The sequence below is a fragment of the Phyllobates terribilis genome, unplaced genomic scaffold (genome assembly GCF_046119375.1).
Source record: "Phyllobates terribilis strain yellow unplaced genomic scaffold, ASM4611937v1 Scaffold_11__3_contigs__length_659146591, whole genome shotgun sequence".
Taxonomy (NCBI): Eukaryota; Metazoa; Chordata; class Amphibia; order Anura; family Dendrobatidae; genus Phyllobates; species Phyllobates terribilis.
Window position 1 is genome coordinate 330747691 of NW_027362771.1, and position 17183 is coordinate 330764873.

Sequence of the window (17183 nt, forward strand, 5' to 3'; positions counted from 1 at the left end):
AAGAGAATATGTGGACGAATCAAAATCATTCTTATCTCACACAAATTTGTCTCTCTTGTGTCTTTTAGGCAGGTCCGATTATGCTAATCACACTCTGATTAGAGTCTGATCAGTGTTTGATCAGAGTGTGATTTGTTTTTCTTGGATATGGAGAATTATTTAAAAAAAAAACGTTTCTAAGTGCGGTCCAATTTTTTCCATGGACCCCTTGAGTCGAATGGTACCATCTGATTCTCAGAGGCAAATCGTGCATACTGCGATCTTTTTGTTTGACCAACTTGGTCCGAAGAAAAAATTGGAGATGTGCACAATTAGATAATATTTTCAGTATCTTCTTTTAATTACTTTAATAAAACCTACGGTAGAAATTCTGTTTAAAAAAAATAAATACATTTATATATATACATATTATAGAATAAAAAGACAATACATTTTTTTATATTGGTGAAGACATGGACATTTTTGATACAGGGGTCTCAAATTTATATACCGTATTTATTTATATTTATGAAACAATTTACAATTTATTAACCCATTCCCATGCCAAAACAGAACAGTAAGTACATCAAAGACCACAAGTAGTTAAGAGGAAAAAAAAGTAACTCATGTAAAATAATATAGTAAAACACATTTTTATGGAATGCATTTTTATTAAAAAAGAAGAACATAAACAATTTAACCTTCATTTATTTGCTGTCCTCATAAGTCACAACATGCATCATAAAAATATACACTTATTGTAGGGCAGCAATCAACAATTTAAACAAGAAAGGAAAAAAAACAACATGGCAAGAATAGTATTTTCTTTATAGAATCCCTCTCATGAAAATATGTATCCTCTTAATATATTGCTATCATCATATTATACAGCACTGTGTACTTACAATTGCTCATTTTGCCTTTCTACCCAGGTAATTCTTCTCTTTTCCATTAGGTCTATGACAACACGTGATTAAAAACTGACTAACTGAATCCTTGTAAGCTCTATGTAGAAACAAGAGGTCAGTTTTCCATGTATGAATCATCAGTCACTGCAAAAGTCTATGGCTTTGGGGAGGAGGAAGCAGCTGGGTCAGGAGTTGAAAAGGGGGATGATAAATGCAGGGAAAAGAGTCTGTTTCTACATAGAGCAGAGAAAAGAGAAGAATTAGCTGAGTAGAAAGACAAAATGAACAATTGTAAGCACATAGTGATATATAATATTATGACAATATAATAAGTGGATTAAAACTTTGATAGGAGTGCTTTTTTAACTTGTCCACCCAAAATTTGAATAATAAAAAAATAAATATGGACATACAATATATGTTTCCCCAAATAGTGGTTGCAAAAACTAAGACCCTACTTCGAAAAATAAGACCTAAGACCTAAGACCTCATGTTTCAAAACAGTTCATATTAACCAAAGTAAGTCAACAAATTTTTCTATGCACTGGACAAAGCCACAGGGGTGAAACCCTGGTTCTGGGAAGATACATGAGGTGTGCTGTTCTATATTGGACCTATATAGGACCTAATAATTCAAGCCTTACGGTTTCACATTTTGGTTGGATGCTTGTTTGTCCTATAGAAGTTGCACCAGAAGATTATTCCCCTGGATGTTGTGTATTGTGGAACGTCAATCTACGGTATGGTGGTTTAAATGGAGACATCTATCTTATGAGACGCTTTAACAGACTTTAAAAACACCTGGCTCGGGTCATGAGTGGATACCAAAATTTGTATTATCTTGTGTTATAGGCTGCTAATGACTGAGGTGAACCACCACTACTCTGAAGCAATGAATTTAAACTCTTTTCTCACAAAACTATATATCAATCTTCTCCGCTTCTCCTGCTCTATAATATGATCCAGCATTTACAATGTAACAGTTTCCCTTTATGTACCAACAAAGAGAAGGTTTAATTTTTATCATAATAGGGTATCTATTGACATTTGCCATTATGACATTTTCCTTTGCAGGGCCATTATTTACTGCGGCATGTAAAGGTTTGGACACCCCTGGTCAAAATAACTGTTATTGTGAACAGTTAAGCAAGTTGATGATAAAATGATCTCTAAAAGGCCTAAAGTTAAAGATTACATATTTCATTTGTATTTTAGGCAGAATATTATATATATATATATATATATATATATATATATATAGTCATTTGTTTCATTTTAAAAATTAGAAAAAGGGAATGGATCGGTGCAAAAGTTTGGACAGCTTTATAAAAACTCAGCCTCCTTTAACCCTGTGCTAAAATACAGCAGCCATGGGTTCTTCTAAACAGCTGCTTAGCACTCTGAAAATGAAAATGGTGGAGGCCCACAAATCAGGAAAAGGCTGTAAGAAGATATCAAAGCGTTTTCAAGCTGCCCTTTCCTCAGTTCGAAATGTAATTAAGAAATGGCAGTTAACAAGAACACTGGAAGTCAAGATAAGGTCTGGAAGACCAAGCTAAATTTTAGTGAGAGTTGCCCTTTCCTCAATTCGAAATGTAATTAGGAAATGGCAGTTAACAGGAACACTGGAAGTCAAGATAAGGTCTGGAAGACCAAGCTAAATTTTAGTGAGAGCTGCTCGTAGGATTGCTAGAGAGGCAAATCAGAACCCCCGCTTGACAGTAAAAGACCTTCAAAAAGATTTAGCAGACTCTGGAGTTGTGGTACATTGTTCTACAGTTCAGAGACACCTGCACAAATATGGCCTTCATGGAAGAGTCATCAGAAGAGAACCTCTCCTACGTCCGCAGCATAAAATTCAGTGTCGGAAGTATGCAAAAGAACATCTAAACAAGCATGATGCATTTTGGAAACAAGTCCTGTATACCAATGAGGTTAAAATAGAATTCTTTGGCCACAATGATCAAAGGTATGTGTGGAGAAAAAGGGCACAGAATTTCAGGTAAAGAATATCTCGTCAAGCATGGGGGTGGATCAATCATGCTTTGGGGTTGTGTTGCAGCCAATGGCGTGGTGAGCATTTCACGGGTAGAGGGAAGAATGGATGCTATGAAATTTCAACAAATTCTTGATGCAAACATAACACAATCTGTAAAAAAGCTGAAGTTGAAAAGAGGATGGCTTCTACAAATAGATAATGATCCTAAACACACATCAAAATCCACAATAAACTACCTCAAAAGGCGCAAGCTGAAGGTTTTACAATGGCCCTCACAGTCGCCTGATCTGAACATCATTGAAAATCTGTAGCTAGACCTAAAAATAGCAGTGCATGCAAGATGACCAAGGAATCTCACAGAACTGGAAGAATTTTCCATGGAAGAATAGATAAAAATCCCTCAAGAATTGAAAACTCTTTGCTGGCTACAAAAAGTGTTTACAAGCTGTGATGCTTTCAAAAGGGGGTGCTACTAGGTACTAACCATGCAGGGTGCTTTTTCCATAGGCTCATTTTCCTTTTTGTAATTTTTAAAATGGAAATGTGTCATCTATACCTTTAGGCCTTTTTGAGATCATTTCTTCTTCAACTTGCTTAACAGTTCACAATAACACAGGGGTGCCCAAACTTTTACATGCCACTGTAACAATGTGTATCCTTTTATTTTTTTGGAGTGTGTTCCTGACTGTTAAAACTGTTCCTTTAGGAGTTCTTCTTACACCACTGTTACCATATACAATATGTAAAGGAGCTTAAAGCTGGGCACAGTCTATTGAGATTTCAATGCCATTTTCCATGACAATACAATTCTGATCTGTAGAAGGTAAAACATTTATCAGTAATTGGTGCAAAATATCCTTGTTTAGCAGGTAAGACCTTAAATGGCAGGCACTAGATTTCCTGTATAGTATCAGTGTGGGGTTCTTAATCAGAGTATACGCTAAATGCCATTTTGTCCTTCTTTGCTTGTTCCTGCAGTCCTGGAGCACATCTGAAAGATAAGTGATATGAAATACTTTACTGTTCTTATTAATTACCATGTTGAGAACAAAAGGCTTAAGTTCCTAATCTTAAGGGTGCTTTCCCAAATGCCATATCTGCTGCTAAATTTCTATACCCGAAAATCTGCCATGGTAAATACTGCATTTTTTTATTTACTTGTATTGCAAGGGTGGATTCTCATGCTTTGGATTTTGTCGCAGAAATTTCTGCAAATGAAAATTGGTTCCACTCATCTTATTGGAGTCGTTTCACACAAATTAAACGTTTGCAAAACTTTTCTGAAAATAATCTACATTGAATCCGCTATAGAAAAAACAAAAAAAAAATTGAGCTTGGTTTAAAATGGTATACATGCAGCACATAAATGCATGTTTCACAATGGCCATGAATCAGAAAAACCTACAAGAAGCAAAATGCAAATAAACCCTGCTGTAAATAAATAAAAAGCAAGTGCATTTAAATAAAATAGGGTTCTTAGTAACACTGTTTTTGATCAAAAATAGTATGAAAGTTATCCCACCAGCAACAAGGTGAACCCGTTCGGGATAGAACCTACTCTGTCTAATATTAAAAACCTTACCATGTGTCAAAGTTGACCTCTGTGAGAATAAGGGTTCTTGAAATCTCATTCACAATGCTGCTACTCTACTAGATAGTGGATTTCCACACAAAAATCTGCAGTGGAAAATGTGCTGCATATTTACAATATGGTGACATGCCCGAAAGGAACTATTTTCTGTTTCTGGAAATTACCATACAATGGTCGTGGTATTATGTGTACCTTTCACTTGCAGATTTCTTTAGAGAAATAATAATTCAGAGTAAGAGATTGTGTGTACAATATAGCTGGTATTATATAGGCACTATGAGTGGTATTATTTTATATGTACTACGAGGCCACCATGAAATATAATCCGAGACAGGTAATATGTATAATTGTACACACTTAGGTAGCTATTAAATATATACTGTGGCTGATATTAAATATGCACTGCCATTCATATGTATATGGTATTCTATATACAATACTGCTGATGGTGCTGTATATACACTATTGTTGATGCTATTATGTACAATGTATAAAACTGCTAATGGTGCCATATACTGTATACACTATTATTGGTGGTATTAAATATCATGCCATTTGGATATTACTTTTGACAGTATTATATATTCACTGCATACAATTATTATTAGAGTTGGTGTGAATTGATTCGCATGTCCGAGTCCATCGCACATGACAAAGATGGGTGGCATGATCAATGCGCAGTGTCCTCCTGTCTGACAGAATGGACTGGCCATGTAAAGGTATTGTAGGACTTGTCTTTGAAAGAGCTATATATAAATAGTTTGGGGTGTGAAGTCTTGCTGACAGATTAAATTTAAGCCCCCTGTGTAAGCAATCTAATAATCTATCTGCATCTTTCTGCCATCCCTGGAGTGGAGAACCATACAACCATAAAGGGCCACTACATTCTATTATATATTTAAATAAGTAGCATTTTTATGCTAATTTTCAGCTGCATTTTACAGTACCAGCAAAGTCTATGAGATTTCAGAAATCTCATGCACACATCTTGTTTTTTGTCCTCAGTATTTTGTGTGTTGGATGTTTTTTTTCACAATAGAGCATGTCACTTCTTTCAGTGTTTTTCACCCATTGAAAGCAATGGGTGGTGACAAAACGCTGAAAAAACGCCTAGTGTGAAGGTTTTGCTGTGTTTTTAGTGAAAAAAAAGAAGGTACAGTAGTATGTCAAACTCATTTATTTTTGTCATTTTCCCAAGTTTACCATACTGTCTTGGTCACCTGAGATGGCAGTTTGGATTAGTACAGTACCAGTAAATTAGTGATGCGTAAAAAGTAAACATTGGCTGACCAAAGTGTGAGATTGAACAATACCTGTGGCCAACCAAGGTGTGAAATGGCCGACCAAAGTGAGAAAGTAAACAGTGTCCTACAAACTCTATGCACTGCCAGTGTCTTAGGTAAACTATTCCAGACGAATTCATCTCCCCCCGCTTATATTTGTAATGTGTGATTTTTCATGAACATACTGTATGTCTTGCATTGGTGACCTGTGTTCATGCTTCTGCGGTAGAAGCAAAGCTAAACTTTTGGATTCTGAAAAACGCACCAAAAATCGCCACAAAAAACGAACCAGGCGTTTTTGACGTTGCTTCTTTCCTGCCAAGAGATCAGGTTTTGCTGCAGAAAAAAATGCTGAAAAACGCCTAGTGTGAATATAGCCTTATCAAGGTTTCCCACCCTATATGCAACATCAACCAAAAATAATAAAATCAATCCCTTTAAAGGTTATTTTAGCTTTTTGTGAGGCTCCTATATGTTGCCCAGTTAGTGGAAAGCTGTAAGGCTGTGTGCCCACGATGTGTTTTTTAAGCATTTCCGCAGCGGCAAAAACGCTGCAGAAACGCTTAAAAAACGCATGGTAGAAGGCCTGCCATGTTCCCCAATGATAATCCGCATGTGCTGTGCACATGCTGCGGATATTTCCGCTGCAGATTATCATTGCGGAAAAAAACGCAGCATTACCAATTATTTTGCGGAAGTGCTGCGTTTTCGCCGCCATTGACTTGCATTAGAAAGCGCCAATTCCGCAAGACTGCATCTGTACTTGCATAATTGGCGCGTTCTAATGAGCGGATGGTACCCGGGTGTGGAGGACAGGAGACTCTCCTCCGGACCCGGGTACCATGGAAAACTGTGAAAAAAAGAATAAAATATAAAATAAGGATTATATTCACATTCCGACGGCCCCCGGACTCCTTCCCTGTGCTTGCCGACATATCGCGCAGGACTGAAGGACCTGCGGTGACGTCACAGTCATGTGACGGCAGGTCCTTCAGTACAGAGTACCGCGATCTGCCGGCAGTCAGCACAGGAGCGCAGCAAGACTGCATGGGCCATCGAAGGGTAAGTATAGGTTTATTTTTTATTTTTTGACATTCTCTCGGTCACACTATATAAATCCATGACGGTTGCATGGATTTATATAGTGTGACTGAGTTGTCAAGCACTTTCCAAGTGATGCTAAAATCGCTTGGAAAGAGCTTGACACCCGCATGCGGAAATGCAAGTGAAGAACGCTTCATTTCCACATGTCCCTGGCAGAAAAACGCATGTACAATCCGCATGTTTTTTTTTCTGCCAGGGAGATGCAGAAACGCTCAGGAAAAAATCCTGAACATTTCTGCATCGTGGGCACATAGCCTAAATAACGTTCCCGAGAGGGCTTTTCTTTAGGCTTCTATAGTGAAGCACCTTTAATTACCCAACAGAAACAGTTCCCATGGGGTTTACACATAATGAATTAGTGACACCATTAACAGATTAAAAGGGTATACTACCTGGACCTGTGTGGTGCTTTCTTGATTTGGCATCCTGGGTGAGCATGTGACAGAAGGACAGAATGACGGGGTGAGTATGATACAGGTCTACTTGAAGCATACCAGTCCATGTGTTGTATCCTAGAAAGCAAAAGACAATATGACCACACACAACAAAAGTAAAAAGTATGTATACATACAGTTGTGCTCAAAAGTTTACATACCCTGGCAGAATTTTTGCTTTCTTGGCCTTGTTTCAGAGAATATGAATGATAACAAAAAAACTTTTTCTCCACTCATGGTTATTAGTTAGGTGAAGCCATTTATTGTCAAACTACTGTGCTTTCTGTTTTTAAATCGTAATGACAACCAAAAACATCCAAATGATCCTGATCAAAAGTTCACATACCCTGGTGATTTTTGCCTGATAACATGCTCAGAATTTAGCACAAATGAATTTGAATGGCTGCTAAAGGTAACATCCTCACCTGTGACCTGTTTGCTTGTATTCAGTGTGTGTGCATAAAAGCTGAGTGAGTTCCTGGGATCCAGACAGACTCTCGCATCTTTCTTCCAGCCACTGATGTTTCTGGATTGTGAGTCATGGGAAAAGCAAAAGAATTGTCAACAGATCTATGGGAAAAGGTAGTTGAACTGTATAACACAGGAAAGGGATACAGAAAGATATCCAAGGAATTGATAATGCCAGTCAGCAGCGTTCAAACTGTGATTAACAAATGGAAAATCAGGGGCTCTGTAAAAACCAAACCACACTCAGGTAGACTAACAAAAATTTCGGCCACAACTGCCAAGAAAATTGTTCAGGATGCAAAGAAAAACCCACAAATAACATCAGCTGAAATTCCGGATTCTCTGAAAACTAGCGGTGTGGCTGTTTCAAGATGCATAATCAGGAGGCATTTGAAGAAAAATGGGCTGCATGGTCGAGTCGCCAGAAGAAAGCCATTACTGCTCAAATGCCACAAAGTATCTCGCCTACAATACGCCAAACAGCACAGAGACAAGCCTCAAAACTTCTGGAACAAGGTCATTTGGAGTGTTGAGACGAAAATTTAACTTTTTGGCCACAACCATAAACATTACATTTGGAGAGAGGTCAACAATGATGAAAGGAACACCATTCCTACAGTAAAGCACGGAGGTGGATCGCTGATGTTTTTGGGATGTGTGAGCTACAAAGGCACAGGAAACTTGGTAAAAGTTGAAGGAAAGATGAATGCAGCACGTTATCAGCAAATACTGAAGGCAAATTTGCACTCACCAGCCCGGAAGCTGTGCATTAGATGTACTTGGATGTTCCAACATGATAACGATCCAAAACACAAGGTCAAGTCGACCTGTCATTGGCTACAGCAGAACAAAGTGAAGGTTCTGGAGTGGCCATCTCAGTCTCTTGACCTGAATATCATTGAGCCACTCTGGGGAGATCTCAAGCGCGCAGTTCATGCTAGACAGCCCAGGAATTTACAGGAATTAGAGGCTTTTTGCTAAGAAGAATGGGCAGCTTTACCATCTGAGAAATTAAAGAACCTCATCCACAACTACCACAAAAGACTTCAAGCTGTCATTGATGTTAGAGGGGGCAATACACGGTATTAATAACTGGGGTATGTGAACTTTTGATCAGGGTCATTTGGATGTTTTTGGTTGTCATTAAGATTTAAAAAGAGAAAACACTGTACTTTGACAATAAATGGCTTCACCGAACCAATAACCATGAGTGGAGAAAAAGTTTTTTTGCTATCATTCATATTCTCTGAAACAAGGCCAAGAAAGCAAAAAATTCTGCCGGGTTATGTAAACTTTTGAGCACAACTGTATATATGGTAAGTATCATGGTGAAGAGTACAAAGAAAGGAATTTGGGAAATTTTTTGAGTCATAAAAATGGTTAAGACTTACTCCAGAGGCCTGATTTCACAAGTCAGCATTTCTTGGTACAGTACATGTACCAACAGCAATTTCCAGACCAGCAGCGGGTCTCCTGACTTCAGCCTCTTATACTGTATGCTTATGAGGCTATTAGCTTGGGTCAGGGGACCTGCAGCCGGTCTGGATGTCAGGGAGGGATTTGGTCAACATCACTTTACGCCTCCCAAAACTCCTCGCTACTGTACCCCTGAGTGTGCATGTGCTTTTTGGGGACTTGTTGCTTACCCCTTTCTGGGCCAAAAGTGGGATTACGGAATGGGGACCTTTTACCTGTGCAACAATTCAGTAGAGCTAGAGTCAGTTGTAAAAACTTAAAAACATTTTTACTGTCAAACTTCACATATAGCAGCATTTCTTAGTAAAAAACCATGGTAAATCATGCACATTTCTTCTGCTTCAGGCATAGGCTCATGTTCAGTTACAGACACAAACAGCATATCTTGATGTTATAAGACGCTTCAGAGTAATAGAGTATTTCTTCTACACTTCAAAGATCCCACACTACAGTGCAGTACCTACCCCATGTTCCTCCTTGGCCAGAAAAAGATTCAACTTCGTAATCCAGGACCGGTAGTAGCCTACTCTGTAAAGTGTCCGAGAGCGGTATTCGCAACCGAGCTGCTGTCCGGTTGTGCTCTGGCACTTTACAGACAAGGGGTGTCCCAGTCCTAGTGTGCTGAAGGGTGTGGGATGCATCACATTCACTTGTAGGCCACAGGCCTCCGCAGCCTCCAGGCTTCTGTCCTCAGGAGCAGCCGCACACAATGTATGGGACACCATGTTCCTTCAAGCAGTCAAACTTTTACTATACAGTCCAAGTTCAGCAGGTGGGTACAGGTGGGTAGAGCATAGCAATTCACACTTCCTTTCTCCTTAGAACAGTTCCTCTTCTGTTCTGCCAACCGTTCATTCTGGACTACTCCCAAGCCCGCTGACTCCATCAATCTCAGGGATTCTTTGTTCACTCTGGCAGTGCACCTGGGACCGGCCACCTGTCCCCCATGTAACTCCATGTCCACTGACCTTGTTATGTCGGAAGATCAGGCCCGCCCCATGGTACCTGGCCCGAGCCTTCGGCTCTAGACGCTGTTGAAATGTCCATCAGGGATCTTCATTTGGCCTCCCACTAGCTTGAACATTTGGCCCATGATGCCCCTAACAACCACACCGCACCTGAACTCCCTCTAATCAGGAAGTGCCCCCATTTTATCAGCACTAGTGCCCACCCACTGGGCTAATCCTAACCTTAACCATTTCCTATCTTATACGCTAAACTATTATCCTTATTCTATATTCTATGTTGTCCTAAACTTATCTTTATGCTATATTCACATTATGAATTATGAACACCTTATATACTGTACATCACCATAATACATTACATTAGACACACATTACATTAATATATAAATCTGCACGACGGTATTCACATAGTGCATCTCTTGTCTTCAGGGGCAGGAACAGGGCAATGGCGTACCGCCAATGGCGGCAGGCCATGGCACTGCTATGGGGCCCGTGAGCCGGGGGGCCCACGAAGCAGTGGGGGAACAAGGAGGATAGGTGAGTATTGTATTTATGGGGGGAGGGGATGTTGCGGCGGCGGAGGAGCAGGCACACACAGTAGCGGCTGCTGCAGCTACCATGTGTGCCCGCTGCTAAAGGGAAATGAATATTCCCTCTTCTCCACTCTCATGGGTGTGGAGAAGAATGAATATTCATTCTCTTTAGCAGCGGGCACGGAGGAGCGCTGAGCCGTGGCTCCTGCTGACAGTGCCCACTACTGAACAGAATGCATATTCATTCTTCTCCACGCCCATAGTCCCGGCGTGGAGAGGAGTGAATATGCCGGCAGCTCACATAAGCGTCTGAAAGTGCGTGCTGCTCAGATGCTGACATGAGCTGCTGGCAGACAGGACACAGCGCTGGAGCAGAGGTAAGGCAGGAAGGTGAGTATAAGTGTTTATTTGTTTTATGTGTGCAGTGATTGGGCCATGCATACCAGGATTGGGGGATGAGAGGGTCACACATACCAGGATTGGGAGATGAGGAAGCGCCATGCATACCAGGATTGGGGATGAGGGGTGCCATGCATACCAGGATTGGGGGATGAGGAGGCCATGCATACCAGGATTGGGGGATAAGGGGTACCATGCATACCAGGATTGGGGGATGAGGGGTGCCATGCATACCAGGATTGGGGGATGAGGGGTGCCATGCATACCAGGATTGAGGATGAGGGGTACCATACATACCAGGACTGGGGGATGAGGAGGCCATGCATACCAGGATTGGGGGTGAGGGGTACCATGCATACCAGGATTGGGGGATGAGGGAGGCCACACATACCAGGATAGGGGGATGAGGAGGCCAAGCATACCAGGATTGGGGGATGAGGAGGCCAAGCATACCAGGATTGGGGGATGAGGAGGCCATATGTACCAGGATTGGGGGAATGAAAGGTGCCGTACATAGCAGGATTGGTGATGAGGGAGCCATGCGTACCAGGATGGGGAAATTTACCAGTAGCTTCTGCATTTCCCACCCTAGGCTTATACTTGAGTCAATCTGTTTTCCCAGTTTTTTGTAGTAAAATTAGGGGCCTCGGCTTATTTAAAATATACAGTATTTTAAAATCAGTGAGTACGTGGTGCCCATAATACTGCAGGACTGTGGGGTGCATTATACTATATGTGGGCTACATTTTACCCTATGGGGTGTGTAATATACTGTATGGAGGACTATGGGGAGTGCATTATATTCTATGGAGGACCATGGGAAGTTCATTATGCTATATGGAGGATTATGGGTGGCATATTATACTATATGGAAGGCTATGTGGGGGGCCATTATTCTGTATGAAAGCAATTATACGGTGTGAAGGTTTGTGTGGGGTCCATCATACTGTTTAGAGGGCTGTGTGGGGCCATTATACTGTATATAGGCCCATTATACTGTATGGAGTGCTGTGTGGAAGTTGGGGGGATCATACTGTGTTGGGGTCACCATGCTTTGCCTTGGGAGTTGAGGTGGGGCACAGTAGGGTCATTATACTGTGCATGTGGGGGCTAATGTGGAGGAATGCACCATGGGGGTATCATACAGTGTTTTTGGGGGGCACTTTTATTGACATCATACTTTATGGGGGCAATGAAAGAGGAATCTACGATTTCAGCAGGAAGAAAATTACTATGTAAAGGCTGGTAAATTGTGAGATCTGCTCTTCTGTGACACAGACAAATATTTATTTTTTGCGGGGTGGCCCAATTAGAGCTTCTGCTATGGAGCCCCATGATTTCTATGTACGCCCCTGGAACAGGGCAAGACAGTCCACATCCCTACAATTCCACAATAGCTGCCTACGGGAATCACACCTCCGCCACTGCATTTAATGCCACTGCAGGTACTCACAGTTAGTGAAGAATCCCCTCTATATAAGTCACACAGGTCAAAGTGTGTTGCTGTGATTCCTTTTCTTGTCTCTGTACTCCGGCTGTATAGATGGTAGTAAGCTTCTTCAACACTATTCTGGACTCTCAGTCGCTGCACACTCCCCACTTGTGCCCAACTATTCCACAGCACTTCTTATTTCTCTACAACTAACTAACTAAAACTAGCTTTCTGTACAAAATGCCCCAGTAACTCCTACCCCCCTGGACTGGCACTAGCTGTTTAATCCTGTCACAGCCTAACAACTGTTGCAGAGCATAGTACAGTACACCGAAAATCACATTACTATGTCCCATAACACTGCAGATCCATACAGTACACATTAGAGAAGTCTTCAGAGAGGGTGTTTGGACAACTTCTCCACCTTTACATGGACATCAAGGTCCATGAAATGCAGACGTGTGAAGCCGACCTTACTGTTACTCACCCATATCAGCACCTTCATGCCCTTTTGGGAACAGTGGTTTATCAATCCTTGCCAGCAACCAGCTCCCCAAGAGCACATTAAATAAGACTCTGAGCAAACATGCACCAAAGCCAAGGATAGCCGAGTAGAACATGAAAAAGTAGCTGAAATTCTGAAATCCTCTCCTACAAAGAAAACCAGGAATAGACAGATTATGGTTATTAAAAATAATTTTAACTCTTGTAAAGATTATGCAACAATAATAATGGAGCCTTCTTTGCCCATTAGAATAAAAACACGGTTCTAAACCCAAAGTTATTAAAGCGGTCTCATCTTCTGAACAGGAGTCCACTGCTCTTCTGACTCCCATCTTCCTGCTTACTGGGGTGGGCTCCTGGATGATTGACAGTTTGGAATAGTGGCACAGTCTCACGTTGGCCTCAGATCCTCCAAGCACAACCAGCTTTGCCTCAGTAGCATCGGAGGAGAGCAACTGCACTGAAGCCATCATATCAGTAGCCAACAGTGTGCTTCAGTGATCCGACCAGTGTTTATAAGTTGTATTGGAAAAAGCTTTTAAAGGGAACCTGTCACTTCGGAAAAACGTTTTTTACCTACAGCTATTGAGTTAATCTGCAGGTAAATAGTATCACAATCTTGCCCAGCCGCCTTACTGTAAGTGCGGCTACATGGGGAAAATGCACTTACGCAGCAGGGCAACATTGTAATGCTATTTATATGTAGATTAACCCTATATCTGCACGGAAATAGCATTATCTGAGTTGACTGGTTTCCTTCAAGCCCTGTGTATGTTTGGCCACAGCTGCTAGACTGCAGCAACAGCCACTTTGGAAATAAGCAATTAAAGAGAATCTGTCAGCCGGTTTTTGCTAATATAATCTGATAGTAGCAGGATATAGGGCAAGAAAGCCTGATTCCAGGGAGGTACCGATTACTGGGCTTGGTGTAGTTTTCATAGAATATCTGTTTTATCAGATTTAGCTGTAACATAACCAAAATGAGAATAGATGCCAGACAAAAATAGTATCCCTTATTGATAATGGTAATAAAAACCATTATAAAATATTACCATTATTATATTGTCAAACAAAGAACAATACTTAAAACAAAAGGCGATTAGTTACTGAGTTGAATTATGCCCTAAAGAATGGAAACATGGTGCACAACGTATCGTAATGAAGAGGCTATCATAAATTAAATAAATATATGGATATCAAAAAATACAAATAAAGCAGGCAAAATTCCAATCAATGCGTAGGGCAAAATATGATAGTAAATCACCCATGTAGGTAACAATAAAGGTAAATATGGGGAAAAGAGTAGAAACCCATATATTTAGACCATAGAGTGGTAGGTAATTCAGCAGCTAAAGAAGAAAGACTCTGTCATAGTGAGTGTCACAAAATTAAGCCATTTAAAATGTAATACATATACCCATCTGTGGGAAAGCACAACCGACGCGCGTTTCATCCGGATTCAGTGACTGAATAAAATTACAAATCTTCATATATCACACAGTCTATGTATTATATTCTGCAATAAAATAGCCATTTTAATCTGTTTTTGCATGTACATATGTTCTATGTTAGCTTCTGTATGTCCACGATCTCTTCTTCTTTTAAGTATTCTGCATTGTTTGGTTTTTATTAGCATTTTGATTAAAGGACATCTGTTATTCTTATTTTTGTCTGACTTCTATTCTTGTTTTGGTTATATTTAGTCATTTATACCTTTAGACATACTATCCAGCTGGTTATTGCCCTGTAGGATCACTGACATAGATGTAGCAGAGCTAAGACTCTTGAGCTGTGTATAACCTCGCTCACACCCCTGATTGACAGCTTCTTGTGTGCACTGTGCATTGCAAGCAAGCTGCTGCTCTCAGATTAAATAGCAAAAACCTGCTAATAGATTTCCTTCAACAGTAAAACTGAAAATTCCTCTGTTCTTCAGAATGGAAAGTAATTTTACCCACTAAAGATGATGAGACTTAGGCCATGGCTCCACTATCAGTATTTGGTCAGTATTCAGTCAGTATTTTTTCTCAGGAGTAGGAGACAAAACCAGGAGTGGGTGATAAATGCAAAATTGGTGCACTTGTTTCTATAATACCTTTTCTCTAATTGTTCCTCACCTGATTTTGTCTCCCACTCCTGAGAAAAAATACTGACCTAATACTGACCAAATACTGATAGTGGGGCTGTGGCCTAAGTCTATAATCAGTCTTCAACTGGAGTAAGATTTCTGATATAGGGAACACCACTGCTCATCATGAATTAGATGAGCTGTGGCATTACGCCCCTGTCGCGCCAGCGTCCCATCGCAGCCCATTTTAGTAGAGCTTGGAGAAACTGGCGTGAAAACTCCAAAAGTCACAAAATTTTGGTGCAACTCCGAATTGCGCCAATATTTTGTAACATTTCAAAGCAATTTACACTAGAATTTTGGCAAAATTGCTTTGAGGAATCGAGGGCATTAAGCCAATATATTAAGACTGGTGTTTTGCACACCATTCTTAACACCATTCTTAATGACGTGACCACTAGAATAATGTGCACCCAAATCATTAGGATGCACACACCACTTAGTAAATTAGGTGTACCTTAGAACTGGCGTGCACCTCTGCTAGAAAAAAGTGGAATTAATTTTGATAATTTAGAGGGGCTGACTTAGCAACTCCCTGTCCCACCCATGCTCCACCCATTTTTTCTGGACTGGTATAAAAATGGCAAAAGTTGCACAGTTTTTGCATAACTTTCAGTTGAGCAAAAATGTTGCGACATTTGAAGGTGTTTTACACCAAAAAAAACACCTTCATGAATCGGGGTCATTGAAAGATGTAATAGCATAAACCAAATACATGTAATAAAAAGAATACCTGTTATTAATAGCCAATGGCTTGTTCTTGTCGTTTGGTGAGATTTTATCTTGTAGGAAAAGGAATTGTACTGCCAAGATCTGAGCGACAATCACAGCAATCATGATAACTATTCCCAGCCTACAATATATAAAGTAGTCATAATCATCATTCAACATTAACACTATAATACACACATACACGCCTGAACAGTTACCTAGCAAACTGAATCAAACTAGATTTCTGTTTTTTGAGAAAAAATGGTTTGTATGCACAGTTTTTTTGGAGCAGGTCTATCAAAACACAACAGAAATAATCGCTTAAAAATGCCTGAAAGATTCTTCCTATTCAATCCTATTGTAAAATGACTTTGCTGTTCATATTTTCAGGGTTATAAGGAAACCTGTCTGCTGCCCTGCCTCCCTAAACCACCAACATTTATAGCAACTAGTGATGAGCGAGCATGCTCGCCACTGCTCGGTGCTCGCCCGAGCATCTCAGTACTCGAGATGCTCGGAGCTCGCCGAGTACTTGCGCGATGCTCGGGCGGGAGCTCGGGTCCCCGTCCTGCATGTTTGGCCCTATTTAGAGCACCAATCATGCAGGGATTGTCTGCCACTCACTGTAATGCCACAGCCATGGTGGTTGTGGCATTACAGTGATTGCCCAAATCGATGGGAACAGTGCTCACAGTGAAACATGAAAAGCCGGCAATTCATCAGCGGCATACATCAGTACCGGACAATTTAGAACAGAAAGAATAGAGCATCACACATAGATTAGATAGATAGAAACATGTCAGTTACATATATAATAAGTACAGTGACAGTGTTGGTTACTGTACTTGTCATTTAGTGTTAAAATAAAGGATTTATTTAAAAAAAAAATTGGCGTGGGGTTCCCCGTAATTTTAGTCTCTAGCGGAGGTTAAGCAGACGGCTGGGGCAGATGTTTGAAGCCTGGGAAGGAGGTAATACCCACGGAGCTTCCCAGGCTACTAATATCAGCCCCCAGCTGAATTCCTAGCCTTTACTAGCTATTAAAATGGGGGACCCAAAAAAAAGTGACGTGGGGTCCACCCTATTTTAATAGCTAGCAAAGGCTAGGCAGACAGCTGGGGGCTGATATTAATAGCCCAGGAAGGGTGCCATGAATATTGGCCCCCTCCCAGGCTAGAAACACCAGCCGTCAGTCACCCCAGAAATGGCGCATCCATAGGATGCGCCAATTATGGCACTTAGACTCGCTCTTCCCACTGCCCTGTA

General features: G+C 40.7%; 1 protein-coding gene across 2 annotated transcripts in view; it reads right to left on the bottom strand.

Moving 5' to 3' along the window:
* Window positions 1–630: 630 nt before the first annotated feature.
* Window positions 631–17183, bottom strand: part of LOC141166213 (stimulated by retinoic acid gene 6 protein-like) — a 106213-nt gene continuing 89660 nt past the window's right edge. For both annotated transcript variants that reach the window (XM_073652681.1, XM_073652682.1), the window contains 4 exons: window positions 15940–16059; window positions 13062–13225; window positions 7257–7376; window positions 631–3877 (listed from right to left, as the gene is read on the bottom strand). In XM_073652681.1, the coding sequence (XP_073508782.1) occupies window positions 3639–3877; window positions 7257–7376; window positions 13062–13225; window positions 15940–16059 (643 nt within the window). In that variant the 3' untranslated portion in view covers window positions 631–3638. The remainder of the gene's footprint in view (window positions 3878–7256; window positions 7377–13061; window positions 13226–15939; window positions 16060–17183) is intronic.